The 14,137-nt window shown below is 43.4% G+C and overlaps 1 protein-coding gene across 3 annotated transcripts in view; it reads left to right on the top strand.

Moving 5' to 3' along the window:
- Positions 1-4,172: 4,172 nt before the first annotated feature.
- RAB11FIP3 (RAB11 family interacting protein 3) overlaps positions 4,173-14,137 on the top strand; it is a 184,976-nt gene continuing 175,011 nt past the window's right edge. For all 3 annotated transcript variants that reach the window (XM_005295566.5, XM_005295565.5, XM_042854133.2), the window contains exon 1: positions 4,173-6,444. In XM_005295566.5, the coding sequence (XP_005295623.2) occupies positions 5,446-6,444 (999 nt within the window). In that variant the 5' untranslated portion in view covers positions 4,173-5,445. The remainder of the gene's footprint in view (positions 6,445-14,137) is intronic.

The raw sequence follows: 14,137 nt of genomic DNA, 5'->3' as shown, positions 1-14,137 counted from the left end.
TGAAGTGTAGTTATTGGCTATCCCAGAGCAATGAATTAATAATATAAATTAATAGTACTTTGTCAATCGACGCTCAACATCTTAAATTTAATTCTTGATGTAATTATTGATGCTAAATGATTAATACTTGGCTAAGCTGAACCAATTATGTTGACAAAATACATATTTTTGATAGTGGTGCTGGCATGATGCTCACATCTTTAATGATGATGCAGTCTCACATGGATGTTGACGTATGAGGATTCAGCTCAGACCAATGTGAGTATTGCAAATATCATCTCATGGGACAGATAAGAATGTCCATGACCATTGCAGGCTATTGTAGCCTTGCTTCGTGCAGTTCATTTTTTCACATATGGTGTTAATATGCCTTGCTTCAAAGAGGTTAACGGCAATGTGCCAATTCTGTTCCTACCTTACTCTGTCAGGGGCTGATGCTGCCTAATTGCTGGGATCAACCTGACAGTGACATGCTTTCAAGTTTGACTTCAGTGCGTCTTTATATCGTTTATACCTGCCACCAGAAGGGTGGGTGCCTTGTTTTAGCTGATCATAAAATATGGTTTGAGATGGCTATACGAACAAGATGCCCAGGCAATCTTGACTGCTGGCACTAAACATTAAAAAGGTTGTAGAGCAGTTTTTAAACTAGGAGATGGGGGAAAGCCGACTGCTGCAGAGGAGCATGTGGATCAGAAAGAGACTTCTCTTAGAGGAGAGTCTATTGATAGAGATTCTCTAGGTTATAGTCAGGAACAGAGGATGGAAGAGGATAATGTAAGGGCCAGATCAGATGAGAAACATTCACATAAAGAATCTGACACATCAGAAAAGGGCAGACAAATAAACAGTGACAAGTTTTTAAAGTGCTTATACACAAATGCTAGAGGTCTAAATAATAAGATGGGTGAACTAGAGTGCCTCGTGATAAAGGAGGATATTGATATAATAGGCATCACAGAAACCTGGTGGACTGAGGACAATCAATGGGACACAATCATTCTGGGGTACAAAATATATCGGAAGGACAGAACAGGTCGTGCCGGGGGGTGGGGACTGGCACTATATATGAAAGAAAATGTAGAATCAAATGAAGTAAAAATCCTAAGTGAATCCACATGTTCCATAGAATCTTTATGGATAGTAATTTCATGCTCTAATAAGAATATAACATTAGGGATCTATTATCGACCACCTGACCAGGACAGTGATAGTGATGATGAAATGCTAAGGGAAATTAGAGAGGCTATCAAAATTAAGAACTCAATAATGGGGGGGATTTCAATTATCCCCATATTGACTGGGAACATGTCATCTCAGGATGAAATGCAGAGACAAAATTTCTTGATACTTTAAATGACTGCTTCTTGGAGCAGCTGGTACGGGAACCCACAAGGGAAGAGGCAACTCTAGATTTAGTCCTGAGTGGAGCACAGGAGCTGGTCCAAGAGGTAATAATAACAGGACCGCTTGGAAATAGTGACCATAATATAATAACATTTAACATCCCTGTCATGGGAAGAACATCTCAACAGCCCAACACTGGCATTTAATTTCTAAAGGGGGAACTATGCAAAAATGAGGGGGTTAGTTAAACAGAAATTAAAAGGTACAGTGACAAAAGTGAAATCCCTGCAAGCTGCATGGGTGTTTTTTAAAGACACCATAATAGAGGCCCACCTTCAATATATACCCCAAATTAAGAAACACGGTAAAAAAACTAAAAAAAGAGCCACCATGGCTTAACAACCATGCAAAAGAAGCAGTAAGAGATAAAAAGACTTCCTTTAAAAAGTGGAAGTCAAATCCTAGCAAGGTAAATAGAAAGGAGCATAAACACTGCCAAATTAAGTGTAAAAATGTAATAAGAAGAGCCAAAGAGGAGTTTGAAGAATGGCTAGCCAAAAACTCAAAAGGTAATAACAAAATGTTTTTTAAGTACATCAGAAGCAGGAAGCCTGCTAAACAACCAGTGGGGCCACTCGATGATACAGGTAGAAAAGGAGCGCTTAAAGACGATAAAGTCATTGCGGAGAAACTAAACGAATTCTTTGCTTCAGTCTTCACGGCTGAGGATGTTTAGGGAGATTCCCAAACCTGAGCCAGCTTTTGTAGGTGACAAATCTGAGGAACTGTCACAGATTGAAGTGTCACGAGAGGAGGTTTTGGAATTAATTGATAAACTTAACATTAACAAGTCACCGGGACCAGATGGCATTCACCCAAGAATTCTGAAAAAACTCAAATGTGAAATTGCAGAACTATTAACTAGGGTTTGTAACCTGTCCTTTAAATCGGCTTCTCTACCCAATGACTGGAAGATAGCTAATGTAATGCCAATATTTAAAAATGGCTCTAGAGGTGATCCCAGCAATTACAGACCGGTAAGTCTAACGTCGGCACCGGGCAAATTAATCGAAACAGAAAGCCTTTGACAAGGTCCTTCACCAAAGGCTCTTATGTAAATTAAGTTGTCATGGGATAAAAGGGAAGGTCCTTTCATGGATTGAGAACTGGTTAAAAGACAGGGAACAAAGGGTAGGAATTAATAGTAAATTCTCAGACTAGAGAGGGGTAACTAGTGGTGTTCCCCAAGGGTCAGTCTTAGGATCAATCCTATTCAACATATTCATAAATGATCTGGAGAAAGGGGTAAAAGTGAGGTGGCAAAGTTTGCAGATGATACTAAACTGCTCAAGATAGTTAAGACCAAAGCAGACTGTGAAGAACTTCAAAAAGATCTCACAAGACTAAGTGACTGGGCAACAAAATGGCAAATGAAATTTAATGTGGATAAATGTAAAGAAATGCAAATTGGAAAAAATAACCTCAACTATACATACAATATGATGGGGGCTAATTTAGCTACAACAAATCAGGAAAAAGATCTTGGAGTCATTGTGGATAGTTCTCTGAAGTTGTCCACGCAGTGTGCAGCGGCAGTCAAAAAAGCAAACAGGATGTTAGGAATCATTAAAAAGGGGATAGAGAATAAGACAGAGAATATATTATTGCCCTTATATAAATCGATGGTATGTCCACATCTTGAATACTGCGTACAGATGTGGTCTCCTCATCTCAAAAAGGATATACTGGCACTACCATTTAATACTGCAAACTGCCCTAAGAGAGTGCATATGGAACCGATCAAGTTGCTTAATGTGGCAATGATGTGTTGTCTATGTCTTGCCCATGTCTCACGGCTGCCTGAGAGACATTTAGCTTTATGCTTCATAGAATCATCATAGAATATCAGGGTTGGAAGGGACCTCAGGACCAATTCCCAGACAGATTTTTACCCCAGTTCCCTAAATGGCCCCCTCAAGGATTGAACTCACAACCCTGGGTTTAGCAGGCCAATGCTCAAACCATGCATTTGCATAGGTGATCAGACAGCATTCCAAAAGCCAGAGCTGGCCTTGGCTATGAGGGGTAACCTCATCATCAGCTGTGGCATGCTGTAAGAGTTCCTTCATGCTTACCATCTAAAATGAGGATTATTAATAAATAACACCCAAGTAATAACAGTGGCGGTGTTTAGACAGCGCTTAGCACAATAGGGTCTTGCTTCATGAGTGGTGCTCCCAGGTGTTACACAAATACAAATATTTAATTATTTGTTTGGTGCTCAAATACTTTGAGACCAATCCTGCAGACGCTAATTACAGAGAGGAAAGCTTCATAACACAAGGAGCCCCACTGAAGTCACATTGTAGGCTATGGGCCAATGGTCTCAACATTTTCTATCCCAGGCCCCTCCCCATCTAGGTGGGATGTCAAGAGAAGCTCTGTGTCCCCCCTAGCACTCTGAGAGGAGCAGGGTGGTTGTTCCCCCAGGGCACTTGCCAGGAAGCTATTCTATGTCCATCACTGCTGTTGCTAGTATTAACTCCTGCTGATCAATTACTGTTCTTTGACGTTTATATTTCTGAATAAATCATCACCATTCACGTTGCACTTCATGCAATGCCTGCCCAGCTCCTCCTGCAGCAGGTCAGTTATTAGGCTGTTCGGCTAGTTCTGCATCAGAGAGCAGGAGCTGCTGGCAGCTCGCAGGGGAGTGTCAGCGCTCAGACAGCTTCCAGCCCGTGCTACCCAGCGGACGCGCTGCGGGCTGCTCTGTGCCAGGCAATGCACCAGCGAGGTGCGGTCTCCGTGCGCCCCACCCCGCGCACAGCGAACGCCTCGCACCCACGCGCGGCTCTGCAGAGCGCAGCGCGACCCTGGGCGAAGGCTGCTGGCACCTTAACTGTTCCCGCCTCCGACCCCGCGCACGCGCACCAGCTCTGCTGCCGGCGGAGACAGGAAGGTCCTCGCGCCGTGCCCTGGTTGGGAGGGGTGAGAATGACGGGGGAGTGACATCATCGCTCTAGTTACTGCGGCGGCTAGGCAGGGTAGGGCTGGATTGAGCGATTCACGGTGAACGGGCAGTGCTGGTGTTAAACGGGCGGGCGGCGGGTTTGTTTCACGGCGCCACCGACCTGCCTCTTTCCCAGGCTTGGGAGAAACCATCAAAAAGAATCTCAGCTAGGGAAGGGGCGCACAGACACACACAGCTACCCCCCAGCCCAGAGCCCCGCGGGTGACCACACGGACACACACAGCTCCCCACGCCAGCAGGCCTGGGACGCCCGCTCGGAGGCGAACACAGTCCCGCCCCTGTCGCCGGGCGCGGGAGGAGCCTAAGCCCGGAGACACAAAGCCCTCCCCGGGCTGCAGGCGGAGCCAGGCCGGCCAGCGCGGAGATCGGCCCGCCCAGCCGGCTGCCAGAGCAGAGGCTGTAGCCAGCCGCAGGCGGGAGCCCTCGGAGCTGGGGAGCAGGACCCCTAGCGCCCCCGCACTCTCCCCGGCCGCCGGGGGAGCCCAGGTCCCGAAGTAGCTCGAAGGGCGCAGCCTGTGCTCCGGGCCACAAGAAGGGCCGGGAGCACAGCCCGGTGCTGCAGCACAGCCCGCCTCTGTCCCCCGTTAGCCCGGGGATGCCGGAGCAGCAGGTCCTCCGTGAGCTGGTGGCTTAGCAGCACCATCCTTTGCAGGGGGCGCCGCCGGTTCTTTGGCGGGGGCAGCCCTGGGGTGCGGGCTGAGCCCGGGCTGCAGGCTTTGTCGGACAGCCATCAAGGCGCCTTCGATTCGTGCGTGGCTGCGATTGCCTTTTCCTCCCCATTGGGATTCCTTTAGCTGCTGCCCCGCCGCCGCCGCCGCCTCCTGGGATGTGAGGCCGGAGGGATGGAGAAGATGGATGCAGGCAAATGGCAGCAGCGCATCTCCCGTTTGCAGAGGAGGCTCCCAGGAGCCGCAGCAATGCAGCGGTTCTGTGGTGGGCTCTCCGGGAGACCCGAGCTCTGCCGCGGGGAGACGGCAGGGCAGTGATCGCTCACAAACCCAGCCCTTTGTGTCTAGGAGGGTCTGAGCAGCCGCTGTGATTTGTATTAAATTCTTTTTTTTCTGATGAAAATGGAGCCGGATTTGTTAATGACTCTCTCAGACCCAGGGAGCAAATCGGAGCGGGCATCGCTGCTGACTCTGTTTGCCGAGCAGAATGGGGGGTATCTCATCATGGAGCAGAGAGGGCAGCTGCCTAGCCCAGACCTGGTACTGGTCCCCAGGGAGACGCCCCCGGACGCCCCTTTGTTCCTGGGGCCCTCTTTACAAGAGATGGAGAGCGGGCCAGTGGTGCTAGAGCAGGTTTTGGGGGAGATGAAGCTATCCGGGCTAGATCCTACGCTGTTCTCAGATAGGCCCATTGAGTATTTATACCGCATGGAAAAGCAGGAGAACGGCCTCTTGGACCAAGACACGACCGACCCAATCAGCGACCTGGAACAAGAGTCAGGTGCAGGTGATAATCATCATGGTTGCCCCCAGAGTGATTTTGATTTGAACCTTTCTCTGGTGCAGGGTGCACTGGCCTCTGCTCAGATCACAGATTTGGAGGAGCAGTTCTTCTCTCTTGTGCTGGACCAGGCTGTTTCTTCTCCTTTTCGGGATTTACAACTCAGGAGTGCTGGGCTAAGTCCAGAGGATTCAAACAAGGCAGAAAGCTTTCCTGAAAGTAGCGAAATCCTGCAAGCAGAAGGGGAGTTTTACTTAGGAATGGAGACCTCCCAGGAGGAGAACCACTCTGAAGGACTCACTCCCACTTCCCCTTGGACTAAAGACACAGAAGATTACATATCCCAAAGCTGCCAGGAGCCACTTTCCTTAAGTACCCAGGATTTGTCCCAGATTGACAAGGAGATGGACCTCTTCCCCACTTTCCATTCCTCTAGCAACCTGAGCCAGCCCCCGGAGTTTGCCCAGCCTGATTCCATAACTAATGACTCTCCAGGCTGTCAAGAAGAGGAGCCCCATCTCCGAGCTGTGTTTGATGCCCTAGACCGAGATGGGGATGGCTTTGTGCGGATAGAGGAGTTTGTTCAGTTTGCTACAGTTTATGGCGCAGAACAGGTAAAATTAATTTATCATCTGTATTTCACTTAGGCCGAGGTGCCTGTGAATGGTTACTCTTTTCACTCCTGCTAAGGAACACTCTGTTCTGTTGTTCAGGTATGTTTCTCTTTTGTGCATAAAAATGGTGTATATGTATTGTAAGTCTTATGTACTATAAGACTTCAGTATTACATCTCCTATAATGAAGGTTCAATATGTATTTTCCAGCAGTGTGTTTATAATAATGTTAAGGGTCTGCTTGAGGTCCCTCTTCTGTAGTCCTGACTTGGGCAAAGCTCCTGTTGACTTTGATCAGTATAATAACTCTGGGGGGGGGGGGGGTCAATAAATTGACAAAAGCCAGCATTACACTTGCACAGTGCTGAGCTCCTCCTATTGTGCTTAGGTATTGTAGCATGTGGTATTGTATGGCAAATTAAGTGCTGTTCTAATTTCATGTGAATTTTGGACACAGACTGATACCCTTATTTTTAAAATGTCTTAAATTGCCACTCACATTTCCTATGATTTCTGGTCCTTTCTCTTATGTTTTGATGGGGAAAATTTTGTTTGCTAGTTATGGGTTTGTAGGTCCTTCTTACTTTGCATCTGTTTTCGGTAGCTTGACCTCTCAGCCTGATGTATTTAAACCGTTATTATTTAGAGAACCTGTAATATACCCATACCCCTCTTTACTTGTAGAATTTCTGAGCGAGTGGGCTCCCAGCTCTATGAAAGACAATTTGTTGATGCATTAATTTATGAACCCTGCCATTGCATTTTAGACTTCTTTGCTTATCCAGGCCAACTTCTTCAGATTATTCATATAAGCCGAGTATTTAGGGAGAGTGTGTACAATGGGGCCTTGATAAGCTTGTATCTTTCTGGGTTCCTTACACCTCAGAATTGTGGCAATTGGTAAACACTTGCATGTTTATCATATAAGGCACCTTCCTGAGGAAAATAAAGTAAAATTTGACAACTGGGAGTTTTGAAAGCTTGCTTGTTAGAAATGAGATTGAGGCAAATAGTAAGAAGTAGGTAAAGCAGTGCTTCAAATGGACCAAAGAAGAAAAATCAAAATGAGCTAAAGTTCAAGCACATGTTTGCTAATGAAATGTTACAAATCCAATTTAACTTAGGCCATTTGCTAGTGTTTGTGGACACTATATTTCCTGTATCTGCTTGCTCTTGTTAAACACAATAGTAGGTATTAAGTAGCTCAGTTTTTGATGGATACAACTTTGTGTGTGTGTGTGTGTGTGTCTGTCTCTTTTTCTTGTTTCTATTGTACTATGGTGAGTTTGGATTTTGATATATCCCTTCGTAGCAGATCAAATGTGGTATGGTGTAATATGAAGTCATCTGGTATAACCCAAAATGTGAATTAGCAGCTGAGGTTTCCTACAAGGAGGAAGAAATTAGTCAGTTGCTATCTCATTTTTGGTTTGTACTGATACCTACATAAACCTAAGGGCTTGTCTATACTCACACGCTGGTTCGGCGGCAGGCAATCGAACTTCTGGGTTCGATTTATCACGTCTTGTCTGGACGCGATAAATCGAACCCAGAAGTGCTCCCCGTCGACTCCGGTAATCCTGCTCGGCGCGAGGAGTACGCGGAGTCGACGGGGGAGCCTGCCTGCCGTGTCTGGACCACGGTAAGTTCGAACTAAGGTACGTCGACTTCAGCTACGTTATTCATGTAGCTGAAGTTGCGTACCTTAGTTCGAATTGGGGGGTTAGTGTAGACCAGGCCTAAGACTGTATTCAAAATGACATTACATGCACACAAAAATGCTTCTTAAAAAGATTGAGTATTTATCCAGTGAGGAGATTTACCTGGTCTTCTGTACGGACCTGGTACATAAAGATATAATTCACCGTGAAACAGCACACAATATGTTGAACTTCTGGGGGAGAGAAGTTGTCTGTAATCTTGCTTTCTAATTGTTTTTAGAAAAAATATCCATATAAAAGCAGCAACAAGCCAACATGTCTTTTCCTTGTAAGTCACAAAAGGGAAGGGAACTCAAGTCTGTGATATACTGGGTTAAGGGATAATGTATAAGTCTGTTACCAACTTGTTACATGCCTAAATAGGTAGCATAATAGAAATGACAAAGACGAAGGAAAGTTATAAACAAAATGACACTTCTGTGTCGCTTCATAGGAAGGAGTGTTTGCTTTCCTAGGCTTAAGTCATCTATTTGAAAATTTCATAGCCTCTTACAGCCCCCAAAAGATAAAGTAGTAACGAAACCTTCACTTCAGAGAATGAAAGATTACTCTGTTTTGTTGCCCTCCCCCCAAATTCCAAAACTCTTGGGTTGGTGGGAGGGTTTGCTGAAGAGCCATGTGCTCTTTCCACTGCCCCATCCACCTCTCCGCTCGCTACAAGAGCGAGGGACAAGCCAGAGTCCTAACCTCTAGTTGTGGCATTACGTTTCCATCCACATATTTAAATTGTTCTTGGAAGTACAAGTTGTAAACCACGTCCCAATGAAAATCTGTGGAAAACTACTGTAGAAGCTGTAGGACTCTCTCTTCCTTCCCGCCCCTTGCAAACTGCAGAATTTTAATAAACTCTTCTAGCGGGCTACTTCAGAAATGAGTGGAGGTTTCTTTGCTTAAACATATTCTTATAAGGAAATATAAACACTCAACCTGTGAATGCATAACTAATGCAAAATACTACCAGAATTTAAATACAGTGAACTTCATTATGAAACATTTACTGCAAACATTTTAAAATGTAGTTCTAATAGGTAGTAGCAAATGTTTTGGACAAAGTGGCACAAAATTATGAAACACTCAAGCCCACAGTAAAAGGAGGAGGGATTTGGAATTCCTTGCCCTCAGGTGTGTATTCCCTGTCTTGTCTCTAGAAAGAGACAAGACAATTCCTACAACAGGGTGCAGACAGTCCCTCCATCCAAACATGGCCCTCAGTTTTGGTAATATATTTGGTAAACCCATTAACATTACAGGTTGCTCACAACTTTTGTTGTTGTTGTCTTGGGGATGAAAATTAAAATGGAGCCTAGCAATTTTAACTTGTTTAACTATGTATAATCACATGATAGTCTTCCTATACTAAGCAATCCAAATCAATAGAACATAAGGGCATACAGATTATGTGCAACAAATATGTGGGTTTTTTTGCACTTGCTAACTGTGCAATCAAGTTTAAGTTTAATTACGAATTCATTTTAAGATTAAGAGTTATCGCTGTATCACCTTGCTCAAGTCTCCCATCCTTTCTGTACTTCAGTTTTCCTCTCTGTAAAATGGGAATAACACCAACCTCCTAGGGATGTTAGTTAATTAAAATTTGTAAAGCACTTTGAGATACTTTAATTTCTCTAGCATCATCTGTTCTTAGTGCTATTTATTACGGTCTGATCAGGGTACCAGCTTACACCAATGCCGTGTCTTTTGAAAAACGATCGTTTTAAACATGAGACAAAATGCAGGGTTCTGTTTTTATTCTGTCTTATGATCCTAGATCAAATGTGCTCAGTTAAGTTTTCTTTTTTTAAGTCTATCTGTTGTGTCCCCCCCAATCTGAAGATCCTGCTTTGTTCCTTCTGCATGAGCATAGAATATCAGGGTTGGAAGGGACCTCAGGAGGTCATCTAGTCCAACCCCCTGCTCAAAGCAGGACCAATCTCCAGACAGATTTTTGCCCCAGATCCCTAAATGGCCCCCTCAAGGATTGAGCTCACAACCCTGGGTTTAGCAGGCCAATGCTCAAACCACTGAGCTATCCCTCCCCCCATGATCAGTGACAACGCTGAAATGTATTATAGGGCAGGGGTTCACCTTTTTCTTTCTGTGGCCCCCCCCAACATATTATAAAAACTCCACAGCCCAGCTGTGCCACAACTGTTTTTTCTGGATATAAAAACCAGGGCTGGCAATGAAGGGTACCAAGCAGGGCAACTGCTCAGGGCTCCCATCACAGGGGCACCGTAAAGCTAAGTTGCTCAGGCTTCGGCTTGAGCCCTGGGTGGTAGGTCTCAGGGCTGCAGTCCTGTGCAGTGGGCTTTGACTTTCTGCCTTGGGCCCTAGCAAGTCTAATGCTGGCCATGGTTGGCGGACCCTGTGAAACCTGCCCGTGGGCCCCCGGACCCCTGGCTGAGAACCACGGTTGGTGTATAGCTTGTATATAGAAATGTATTACTTGACACCTTCAACAGTTACTTCCTGGAACAGCAAGTACTGGAACATAGAACTGAGATCCAAGTAAGGTGCAGGAATTGGTTCAAGAAATAACTTTAGTTGAGCCAGTAAATAATAGGGACCATAGTGTAGTTAGGCTCAATGGCCTTGTAAAAAAAAAAAAAAAAAAAAAAAAAAAAAATTAATGGAGATATCCCCTCTCCTAGAACTGGAAGGGACCTTGAAAGGTCATCGAGTCCAGCCCCCTGCCTTCACTAGCAGGACCAAGTACTGATTTTGCCCCAGATCCCCAAGTGGCCCCTTCAAGCATTGAACTCACAACCCTGGGTTTAGCAGGCCAATGCTCAAACCACTGAGCTATCCCTCCCCCCCAACTGTAGTAACAGTTGACAGTAACAAACTAGCATTATGACACTGAAATTTACTAGAGAGATTAAAAACAAAGGAAGCTTTTTTTTTGCTTTTTTTTTTTTTTAAGCACTAAAATCAAATGTGAGGAAACTAAAATCATGTGATACGTCGAGAGGCTATTTAAGTATCCATAATGGAGTTGTTGATGGCATGCATACCTCTGAATAAAAAAGGAAGCAGGAGGGCGAGGAAAAACAGTATGGCTAAATGGAAAGGGACAGGCAGTTATTTGGTATCCTTAGAACATGGAAATCCAGCCTAGGTGAAGCTAATGGACAGGAACATACAGTGGAAATTAGACGGTATAAGGGGACACACCCCCAGTACCAGGACATTTTCAAGACCATTAGTAGGTCTACTGGATTACCAGGGAGTAAATGGAGCCATTAGGGAGGATAATGATCTCGCAGAGAAGAGAAATGACTTCTTTGCATCAGCCATCACCATGCGGCATGGTAGAGAGAGACCTGCTTTTCCCACTAAAGATGAGGTACTGAAATACATTGAGACGTAAAAGAGGAGGCACTGGAATCAACTGATAAATTTTAAGAAAAACAAGTAATCAGAACCAGGATTCACTCAAGAGTTCTGAAGGAACTTAAGTATGGAGTGGCTACAAAAACTTGCAGTATCTAATAAAAATTGATACACATACCTCCAGCCCTCCTGTATCGTTATCTTTTGCTATCTTTAAAGAAGGTGCAAGGGGATGGTACTTGGAATTTAAACTGCTGAGTTTACTACTGTGCCAGATTAGTTGATTGATGCAATCATTTAGTTATAAAACCTAGATAAATATCAAAGTAGGGGGACAAAGTAGCTTTGATTTTTGTCACACAAATCATGTCTATCTAATCTATTAGAATTCTTTTGAGCATGTCCTCAAAATAGTGAATAAAGGAGAGCTGGTATATATGATTAATTAAGGTATTCAAAAGTTTTTTGGCAAGGTTCCTTGAAAGACACTATTAAAGGAACTTTGTAGTTATGGGGAGAGAGAGGTAATATACTATCATGGATTAGACGTTAAGAGAGGGAAAACGAAGAACAGGAATATACTGTCAATTTTCAAAATGGTAAAGAGTTAGCAGTAGAGTACCCCATGGATCTGTACTATGAGAGGTACCTTTAAAAAAGGATGAACTGTGTGATGGCAACAATTGACAATGATACTATTGTTTAGGATAGTGCAGGCCGGAGAACACGGCGAGAACTCTAGAGAAACCTAAAGCAGTGCAACTAGATAGCACAATGTCAGATGAAATTGATGTCAAAAGCAAGGCAATCTACATTAGAAGGAATAATTTGAACTAGTCATACAGTGTACATTACTAAATTTCTTATGTGGTTATGGTTTAAAAACCTGGGACAGCTTTATTTTAAAAAATTAAGTATTGTGTTTGTGTCTTTAAAAAGAAAAGTTAGGATAAAGAATGAGAGAGAAAAATACTGAATATATTATAATGCTATTACATAAATCAAAAACATGCTTTCACATGGAATACTGCATTCATTTGTGGTCACCCTATTTCAAAAAAAGATACAGAGAAATAAGAGGGGTCCACAATGTATGATGCCAAAGATTAGAGACATGGAAAGACTTTATTATGGGGAGAGGTTAAACAGCTTAAAACTTGAGTTCAGAGAGGAAGTAAATAAGAGGGGATGTAATAGTTGTATAAAATGAATGGTATAGAGAGGGTTAATTGGGTGTTCCTATGTTCTCACTATACAAAAACAAGGGGATGCTAATCAAATACCAACAAATTTAAAACCCAGAAAAGGTTTTTATGCAATGCACAATGAACCAGTGTAAATCATTGCAGCAAAGTGGAACAGGAACTTTGTATTCTGACAAGTTTTGTTTTATGTGTTGTGATTTGAAGAAAAAAAAATCTTTTGATCCAAAAGATTACTGGTTGGAGGCTTCTCCCCCTTAATAGAATAAGAAAAAATAGAGACGGAAAAGGCCTGTTACACAATGTGATTTATCCACCTAAGTTAAATGAAAGATTAGCCCCTACAGTTTGTCTAGTCTAGTTTTAAATGTGCCAAGCAATAGGGCTTTTTTGCTTTCTCTTGGGAGTGGCCTACATCCTAACACATCTTACTGTGGGTGTTTTTTTGGGATAATGAGCTTGTATTATATCCCATCACTTCTAGTTAGATCCTCTTGTTATAATCTACCCTGGCCCTTGATGTTTACATCCTTCAGATATTTCTTGGGTAACCATATTGCTTCTCTTCTACTTCCACATGAGCTGTTGCTTAGTCAAGCTTTGCATATTTAGTACTTTTCATCTTTCCTCCAGCACATTTAATCAGTTCTGGTTGCTGTTCTCTGAATTTCCTCCAATTTGTCAACATCTCTTGTAATGAGGTTCCCAGAACAGAAGGCAATGTTCCTGGTGAAATTGCACCTGGGTGTGGTTTCACTCTGTATTCTCCAGTTCACATTTCTTTGTATCCACTGCGCAGCTTACAACATAAAGGTATAACCAAAGAACCAGGGATCTGCACATTAGTCTGTGAAATGGAGAACATGGGCTTTTTTTTGTTATTCCATCAGAGTAAAGCATCTTATTTCAAGACTTATGGGTCATTGTTTTATATGATAGATGAGTGCCTAGAGTATAGTCTGACTTATGACTTCTTGATTAAAGTTCCTCTTGAATCACTGCTGATACATTTGTATTTTGTTCTGTTTGATTTCACTTATTGTAGTTAGATTTAAATCAGAGTGCCCCCAGAATCTAACTTAGGGAGAATATATAAAAATCTGTGGTGAACCTTAATTCTGCAAACTTCTCTGTCTGTCTTTGTGAAAGGAGATTCCTAGTTACATAACGAGTTAATATTTCCCCCTGAAGTATATGAAAACAAGTGGATTCTTACATCATCTAAATGTGAATGGCATTTACTTTTCTTCCATCTGTACTGCCACTGCCACAACTTTCAAAGGTTTAAAAGGTTGTTTATTTTTGGTGTTTGCTTTTTGGGAATGGAACTAGAAGTCCAGTGAGACGTTTTGGGTGTGTGCGTGCGTGGAAGAGAGAGACAGACTCACAATGCCTAGCTTGCCTCTGAACTGCTAAATGAAGTGTGTGGGTGATACA

The sequence above is a fragment of the Chrysemys picta genome, chromosome 10 (genome assembly GCF_011386835.1).
Source record: "Chrysemys picta bellii isolate R12L10 chromosome 10, ASM1138683v2, whole genome shotgun sequence".
In the NCBI taxonomy this organism is placed as follows: Eukaryota; Metazoa; Chordata; order Testudines; family Emydidae; genus Chrysemys; species Chrysemys picta.
Note: the sequence above shows the minus strand (reverse complement) of the source record. Positions and strands in the feature narration are given on the sequence as shown.